The sequence below is a fragment of the Pelophylax lessonae genome, assembly GCF_965119305.1.
Source record: "Pelophylax lessonae genome assembly, chromosome: 1".
Classification (NCBI taxonomy): domain Eukaryota; kingdom Metazoa; phylum Chordata; class Amphibia; order Anura; family Ranidae; genus Pelophylax; species Pelophylax lessonae.
Window position 1 is genome coordinate 253,629,463 of NC_138768.1, and position 9,031 is coordinate 253,638,493.

General features: G+C 43.3%; 1 protein-coding gene across 1 annotated transcript in view; it reads left to right on the forward strand.

Annotated features, from left to right (window-relative positions):
• The window catches only part of LOC309562146 (E1A-binding protein p400-like), a 305,609-nt gene extending 299,679 nt beyond the window's left edge, over nt 1–5,930 (forward strand). Inside the window, exons 51-52 of the mRNA XM_082266271.1 lie at nt 480–557; nt 4,515–5,930. Of these exons, the coding sequence (XP_082122397.1) occupies nt 480–557; nt 4,515–4,787 (351 nt within the window). The 3' untranslated portion in view covers nt 4,788–5,930. The remainder of the gene's footprint in view (nt 1–479; nt 558–4,514) is intronic.
• Nucleotides 5,931–9,031: the final 3,101 nt, after the last annotated feature.

A 9,031-nucleotide genomic window follows, 5' to 3' on the forward strand; every position in this document is an offset into this window, starting at 1 on the left:
CATCAATCAAGATGTGACATCCCACCCACTGTGTCCTTTTTTAGTTACTGTGCATGGAGGAGGAGGGAGGGACTGGGCTGTCGTTTAGGATCTGTATGTACGCCCAAATGTGTGATGTTAATACCATGTGACCTGAATAGCTCAGCTAAAACCAGAAAATGTCCTCTCCAGCAATAGAGACCAAACTGAGCATGTGCAGCTGGACTTGTCCAGAGTGACCGTGCAGGAGGGGGAGGACCTGTGCATACAGGATCACAAGCCTTTTTTTACACATTGCAGTGGATTAATCACTTAAGTTACACAGTGAGTATAACCAGCATGCTGTTCTGCAAATACAGATGGATTTTACTGCTGTGGGTTTAGTAACACTTTAAACTAGTTTGTTTAATATGTCTGTGAGAACAATGCAAACCTGATGTTTGTCTTTCTGTGAGAAGGTTTATTTTTTGATTGTTGATTTCTTTATCTTTCTTCTAAAGGTTGCCAAACTCCCTCAGGTGGTTCAGCAACAAGCTGCAATTGCTACCCTTCAGCAGGTGGTGACAGCCTCTCAGCAGGTGATAAAATTATCTCCCTTTTTTTGCTTTTTGTAACATTACAATCTGGAATTCTAATACGTTTACTTAGGATGATTACCATTTTATTTACACAGTATACTTGGCACTCAGCTAGTTTAGGACACAAGGTATGCTGCCAATGCCCACAAAAACTTTCCTTCAAAGTAAACTAGGCATCTGCAGTACATGCAGCTCTTCTGCCCTGCTGCCGCATCCCCACTCCCACTTACCAGCAGTTCCCAGCTCTTAAAATTAAGACAGGAATTGCTACATACTTGCTGTGTATTCTAGCAGCCGCTGCTGTAAAAAAAAAAGGTTGCTGACTCTGTTTATTGACACCAATTAGACTCGAAATAGAGAGATACAAAAATAACGTTACTTTGTATTTACTTTGTTTCATTTATCTGCAAATCAAAGCTTCAATTTGCAGATGCAGTTAAAGGGTTGGTTCACCTTTAAAAAACGTATTTTAAGGTGGTCCATAACTTTACAAAGCACTGTGCAGTAAAAATAAAAATCATTTCACTCATCCGCAGTAATACCGTAATTGCTGTCTTTCAGAAATTCAAGCCATGCTGACATTCCCAGCTTCTATCCCACTTTAATTTTGGGACAGAGAGCTTACTTGTAAGTCCTGATGTGGGCATTCCAACCAAACATTACACCTGTTCTCTTCCTCTTCCTAGGCCACACTCTGCAGTTTCATCCCACCCCCCTGTACACCAGCACGAGTGTGGAGCCTGCACCACTGACGTCTTTAACCATTGAAGTCACCAGTCCCCTTGAGTTACATGGCCAGGGATCTTTGGCCATGTGTGTCATTTGGGCAGGTAACTTCAATGGTTGTTTCCTTTACCAACCATTTAAATCACTGGTGTCCCAGTGATGTCATTAAGCATATATTGTTATGTCCATATATGATCAGTGATGTTACCAGAAGATGCCCACCCCCTTGTTGGCTGTCTCCTGCCGGACTTTCCATTCGGTGGGCGACAAGAGAAGGAACTGGGTGTATCTCAGCAGCGGAATTTTTTCTTTTGACAGGCCATCGAGCCTTATGATTGACATGGATCTGCCTTGTTGGGTAACTCGTATGACAAAAGGGTTTCTAATAAGGGACATTTTTGGGGATTTATTTTTTTTGTATTAAAGGACTTGTCAGACTTTTGGTTGTCTTTATTTCTAGGGTTACTACTTTTTTTTTTTTTTTTTTCTTTGAATGAGTAGGGAGTGGTGGAACCTGGGTGTCCCCTTGTTCAAGAGGGCTTCCAGTTTCCGAAGTGAGAGACTGGAAGAGGTCTAGATTCCGAAAAGGTGCTGGGGGCATGTCGCCTGGTATAGTTCTGGAGAGCTGGGGGTGGGGCGCACATTCGGATAAGTGATCTGAATACTGCTGCCAAAAAGTTTCAACTCTTAATTTATACATCATTTGTTAATTAGCGACTGGCTAGACAATGGAATGTAAAAATGTGTTTTCTCTTACGTCCTCCGACAGTCCTTTATACACCAACAATCAACTTTCTTTGCACCCCAAATGCAGAACCACAGACAAATTTTTCCATGTGAAAAGAAAAAAATGAAAGACAAACACAGCAAAACATGCAGTAAAAAACATGCAAACCGCAACACTCCAAAATGTCCCATAAGCTACTTTGCCATTTGTTTGGCAGCCCATTGAAATCAGTTGCTACCCTAAGAGTATCGCAAGAAAAACTAGCCAAAATTTGTGTGCTCCCACTACGCTAGGTGTGACTGGGGCCTGAATGTGAAATTGGTCACACAAAAACGGCTCCATTCACATCTGCATGTTTTCAAACACATAGCAAACCGCACAGAAAACTCACATCGCACTTGTGTTGCCAGTACATGTTAATGGCACCTCAAACGTGTAGCAGGCATGTGCGTGCTGTGCAACAAACACACTGAAAGCACACCAAAAATGGCGTGGTAAAAGAATTTGCCACACATCACAGAAAAAAAAAACAAGTTCTGCAGTTTCTTTGGGGTGTTTGTCGTGCTTAGGGCAGCCCATTGCGTGACGAGTGGAAACTCTTCAAAAAGCCACAAAAAAGCCAAAAACAAACCGTGTGTTTCCATCCACTCCCTCCTATGTACTTGTATAAAGATGGCCATACACTATGCAATCTGATTGTACATTCTGCTTTAGATTTACAAAAAAAATCTATAGAATAGGGGGACCCATCTATATTATCTATTCAGTTTATTAAAATCAGACAAGCCCCTGCGCTACATAGCTGATGGTAGATCTAAAGGGGACTGTACAATCCGATTGTAATGAGTAAAAGTAGGTGGAAATAGAACAAGAGGTGGTATAGTAAAGAGGGAGGTGTGGTCCAGAGTGGTAATATACGCCTACTCTGTAATGCACTGAAGCCTACTACACACTGCTAGTTTTTTTTGCTTTCAACCCAGCTGGCTAAAGGGGGGAAAAAAAAAGACAGCTTAGGTCAGAGCCGCTGTACTTACTTTCTGATGCTAGTACAGCGATCTCCCTTGCTGTTCTATTGTATCCTGACAGGGGGACGCCCAGCCAGAACACTCCACCACTCTGCCATTGGCTGAGAGCGCTGATCGGGAGCTGGTTGGCAGATCTTTTTCAGTCATGCCTCTTTGACAGAAGCTGGCCAAGCAGCCGACTTGTGTCAAACCGCCTGCAGTACACACAGCCTGAATGCCTCACATTTTTTAAATTTCACAGTGAGAGGTGAAAATTCAAAGCTTCTGTGGATGAGGTAAGTGAAAGATAAGCACTTTGGAATGGCTTGGGCAGAAAGAAATGGGAAAAGGCTTCTATTTATTGTGAAAAGTGAAATTGTGCCTAAAAAGGTGAACTAAGCCTTTAAAGGTAAAAAAAAAGCAGGGACTTTAAGCATCTGGGTTGGGCTCCTTGAGAAGTCAATGATGTACTACAAAGGGTGAATCACTAAAACCTTTGAGTGTTAAGACAGTCTTGACTTAGATGATTTGATTTTGAGATGTCAGCTGGACAGAGCCAGAGGGGTGAACTGTGGGGAATCTCCCTCCTCAGGTGTGCTTTTCCTGAAAAACTTTTTTTTGAATACAGAGAGCACTATGTATTTCCTTTTCTTTTTCTGAGTTGTATTACTGGGTGTTTCCTTGTGCTGGCCACTTTGAGCTTTTTAATCCTCCAATAGAGATGTTTAAAGGGACCCTGCCCTTTTTACCTTTTAAAACTTTAATAACACTCTGCGTCCAGGATCACGTGCGTGTGATCACTGCATGAGCAGTTATATGCAAGTGGATGCGATTAGCTGTGAGAGTCGGCAGTTTCCCCATTGTTTTAACTGGGCCTGCCTCTCACTGTTAATCACAGGAATCACGCTGGGGTTCTTGCAGGTACATTCGCAAGTGTGAATGCACCCTTAAAAACTGCCAAAAGATATTTCACTAATCTGCTTAATGTTGGTGTGTGTCTATTGCAGGGATATGCAAACTGTGGCCACACTCTGATAGCCAAAAGCATGACACCCGGAGGCAGATTCATGATGAGATTTGTAATTTTGCAACAGCTGGAGGGCCACAGTTTGCATATCCCTGATCTATTGGATGTATTACCCCTGACCAATGTACTATTACACAGCCATCACGTTTGTCCCAGTATAGATTACCACTGATATCCTTTAGAAAAAAAATTCCTCTGCCAAAATTACTTAGTAAGTCAATGATCTGAAACAAACATGCACTAGTTAGAAATCTGTATTCCGATTGCTTACTTGTACTGAGTCTGTCACTTAAAAAGTATTGAAGCCATTGGATGGGCATGACAGCTGGGTAGGAAGCCTTTTTATTTAGACAGGTTAGCTTCAATATTTCTCTAAATGCTAGTTTCTGTCTTGCTTATTTACCAAAATAGTGTATTTGTCTTATAATGTGTTCTTTAAGGGATCTCACATTGGTAATGTTTTTAACCCACAGGTTCAGCCACAGACTGTGACATTGACCCAAGCCACAGCTGCAGGCCCACAGCAGGTACAGGTCATACCAGCAGGCACAGCTGCAGCCCACGTGGTGCAACAGAAGCTTTTACAGCAGCAAGTAATGGCTGCTACTGCTTCACAACAGCTCCAGGCTCCTGTAAATCCAACTACAGCACCTATATCCAGCACAGCAGATGCCCAGAGTCAGCAGGCAAAGCTGCAAGTACGAACCCAGACAGTCAGGATTAAAGCTCCCACAAAACCCAGTTGAGGTGCATATAGGATAGAAGACGTCTTATGCACAATGCCTTGTTATAGATTGATCCTGGACATTTTACAAATGATGCATTGGACTGCTTAGAAGATCAATCCTATGATTTTAAAAACTGTTAATTTTTTCAAAAGAATCATGCTTTTTTCCAGAAGACAAAATTGATTTACTTTGCTCAAGACCCGGAATTCCAGGAGTTCAAGTTATCATGTATTGGAGTACCAGAAATGAGCCTAAGCCTGCCAGAATCTTGCTGAGCGTCACCATGAAACAGTTCACTTTTGGTCCAAATACTGTCTGTTAATGTGTATAAATATTCAGTTATGTGCAGGAGTAGTGGACACTGGTGGCAGAACTTTAATGGCATAACTATTTACTGTATGGACTAATTAGATCTCTATTCACAATAGCACAAATCAATGTAATTACCAGGCTTACATTTACCTTGATTGTACATCTATTGGAAAGGAACAGTGTGTGTGCATGATAAATACATGTTCATATAATCACACAATGGGTGAATAACCCTATCTACTGATGACCAACCGCAATGGGGAAAAAAAGCCATAACTGGAATAACAGGTTTCACATGTGTTGCCTTTGTGGGTGCAGTTAAAAAAAAAAAATCCCTTAATGTCACCCACAGCCTCTTGATTTCATAGAGGACTCGCTGAATCAGGTTAAAAAAATTAGAGCATTTGGGCATCTTAACTATTTTTATATGAACATGAATTATTCTACAGTGGTACATTTTTTTATATACCTAAAATCCTTTAGGATCCTTCAGATAATAAGCCTTTTACTGCTGGAATAGGAAACAACTCATTGCTTAAAACATTGGATAGATTACAGCATTGTTTCTTTATTTTTATTAACTCTAATACATTATCAGTTTACAGTTACACAAATGGTAATATTTTAAAATGTAATTTATATCATGTTCTAATACATGTAGCATTCGATGGCTGTGTATATTTTTTTGTACAGAATAAGTTCAGTTATAGCAAAAGAAGGGTAATGTTGAGCAGGTGAACTACTTATCCTGTCATCATTCAGAGGACCTCTGTGATGATATGAGCTGTTGTTCATTTGATCTTAAACAGTAGATTGGTTTAAATGTACACACACCTCTCTCTCCTTTTTTTTTTTTTTTTTATATAATCATGAGAACTTTAGCAATGAGTGGTGTCCAGTGTTATCGGCAGTAATAATTGCAGGTGCCCCGCTGCAAACGAGGGCTTGCTTCTTGCACAGTAACTTCTTTTCGAAGTAACTATCAGGTATAATACAGGACTTAATGAAAAGGGTCCAAGGTTTTCTGTCACTTTTCTTGCACCCTTCCAAAGAACCAAGATGCAAATCTTAAATGTGAACAATAGTGTATGAGATTGTATAACTTTCATTCTCCCATTTTTTTTTCTTTTATTTTCCAAGAAAGTTTTGTAAAGAAATGTACTGTGTGTGTGTGTGAATTATTTTGAGTAAGGACGAAATCGAGTCACTTGTTCAATCTATAACCTTCAGGTTATTGTGGAGTTCTCCTTGCTATTCTTAGCTTGATGCTGCATTTTATGGTACGAAATCGGTTTTAATCAGAGTTTTATCTTTATAGTTTTCAAAAGAAAGACAAAACAGGTTACTTTTGCATCAAGTCTGCCAGTTTTCTCTTGTGGAGAATAAATGTGGAGCCATTGACCTGCACAACATGGTTTTAATGCTTTTACGCAAATCTGTAAATCAAAGAGAAGCTCCATACTGAATGTAGTAAAGCTTGGCATTTACATATTTATTCAAATTTCTGGTCTACTAAAAGGCCTATCCCTCGTTATTTAATCCTGACCCTCATAACTTTCAACAAAAAGAAATAAGGTACCACAATCCAGATTGAACTGCCATATTGAACACTTATCAGTGAATAAATGGAATTTCAGCAGTACCAAAGATCAATATCACAAACGTTTATATAGAAAACAAAGCTTTGTGTGTGTTTGGGGGTTTTTTTGTGTTTAAGTTTAGGATTTTTTTTTTTTTATGGGGCACAGATTCTTTTACAAAACTTAGCTGTTAAGTGTATCCTCTGTACTGTTGACTGCACTGTGCGGTAGAAAACTGCCCTTTAGTGAAGTTGTGTCCTCTTTAGAGCTGAAGTTTCAATGCTGCATAGGTTATGACCTTAGGTTTGACATTGAAGAAGTCCTGACAGCCGCCCACCACTTTTCTCTATTGTTCATTGACAGACGCAGTCTCTGTTCTTAATAACAATAGGGTTATACTGCCCCCTACAGGAGTAGGGCACTAGGAAGAAAAAAAGTTCTGGCTATGTCTATGGGCAGTCCTAGATGGTATAATCCCCCTCTCTACTATAGGATGTCAGTTTTAATCTGCATAGTCAGGAGTAAGGACCTAGTTCCTTGCTGGGATCTGTGGTCCTGGCAAAAAGTTTTTTTCTAGTTAGTTTTTTTTCTCCAGATTTTTTTCCTGTGAGATCTACAAGCAACTAAGCCAGATCTGGGCGACAGGCTGGATATATAGATCCAGTGGTCACCCTAGCCGACCCCAGCTCCTCACTTGGTCGGCCGCGACAGTCCCACCCAACAGGGACTGGCCCTGCGAGTTGTCTCGCCAGGTCACACACGATCGGATCTAGGCCCGTGTTGCAGCGTTCCTATTGGCCGACAGCCCCCCCACCCACTTCGGTGGAGAGGGGTTCTGTCAGGAGATGGCACCCGCCTGTTCCAGGAATGGTGAGTAATTGTTCCCCCCCTCTCCCCCTGGCGAGTTTTGGGTTGGACGCGGGCCCCTTCCTAGGACGGTCGAACCCCCGGGATTCCCCTCTGTCCCTGCACGCAGCCCCCCCCCCCCTTACCTGTCCTCCTGCTCCCCTCACCTACTGGGGATATAGGACGCTTGCAGCTAACACTGGGGGCTGGGACCAGGTGCCATGCCAATGATGGGGGTGGGGGGGTGCACCGCCGGTGACCGGGTCGATCGATCGTGCAAGGGGGACTAACCTGTCACTACCAGGGCCCCCCATCCTGTGGATCCCTAAAAGCTCCGCAGGCCGCATTTTCTTGTAGCCCATGTGCTGCATAGGATCGGCAGCCATGTTTCTGTAGCCCGGCGGCCATTTTGCGGTGGATCCCCATTGGAAATCAATGGCGGCCATGTTTTTGGAGTTCGTAGAGGCGTTTTTTTTAGCGGTGGAGCCCCTTCCTATTCCCTAGTGCTGACACACTTTTTTTCTAATGATCAAGATCGCTGCAGACACGTGCTGTACAGACATCCTGGGCCTTCCTGGTGCATCTTTGGTGCGGGTGGTGAGTCTCTCTCTGCTGAGGGTCTTCAGTGCTTTGTGCCTGACCTCTTGATGGGGCGCTTTAGCACGGTGGGACGTTCCTAACAAAAAAAGTTTTTTTTTTTTTTTCAAACTCTTTTCTGCGGTTCCCCTGGTGCGACATGGACCCTGTGGAACAAGTGTCCCCACCTGACCCCCTCTCCGGATCCCAGCCATCCATAGATGCACTGTCGGCGGTCCTGGAATCTTTTGTGTCCCGGGTGGAGGCGGCCTTTAAGGGGCGAAGTACCAAAAAACGCCCCCCATCTACCCCTGCCTCAACTGATGGGTCAGATTCTGAATCTGATTCAGCCACCGCAGACGTGGGTGTCTAAGCGGATTGCTAGATGCTACCCCTTTGAGTCGTCCCTTATAAAGAAGTGGACTTTGCCACCTACGGTGGACCCTCAGGTCTCCAGACTGAATAAAGCTACCATGATTCCAGTGTAGGATTCCCCATCCTTTAAGGATCCGGCGGATAGAAATGCGGAGTCTGCGGCCCGCAATATGTACCCCCTGGCGGGGTCTGCACTCAGACCGGTGTTTACTATTGCCCTTATGTCACAAACCTTGACTGAATGGGCTAAGTTACTATGCCGTGACCTGGAGGGGGAACATCTCCCCCTGCCTTTGCGGAGCTGGTGGACCAGTTGATTCAGGGGCTGCAATTTCTTTGCGATGCCTCGCTGGATGTGGCTCCACTATTGGGGCGACTGTCAGTGTCGGCAGTGGTCGTTCGGCGTATACTTTGGCTAAAATGCTGGTCTGCGGATCAGACCTCCAAGAAGGCCTTGTCTGATCTACTTTTTCAAGGTGATTGCCTGTTTGGGGCTACCCTTGATGACATTATCAAAGGTCTTACAGGGGGTAAGAATACCTCTCTCCCACAGGCTAACAAGGGTAAAGACCC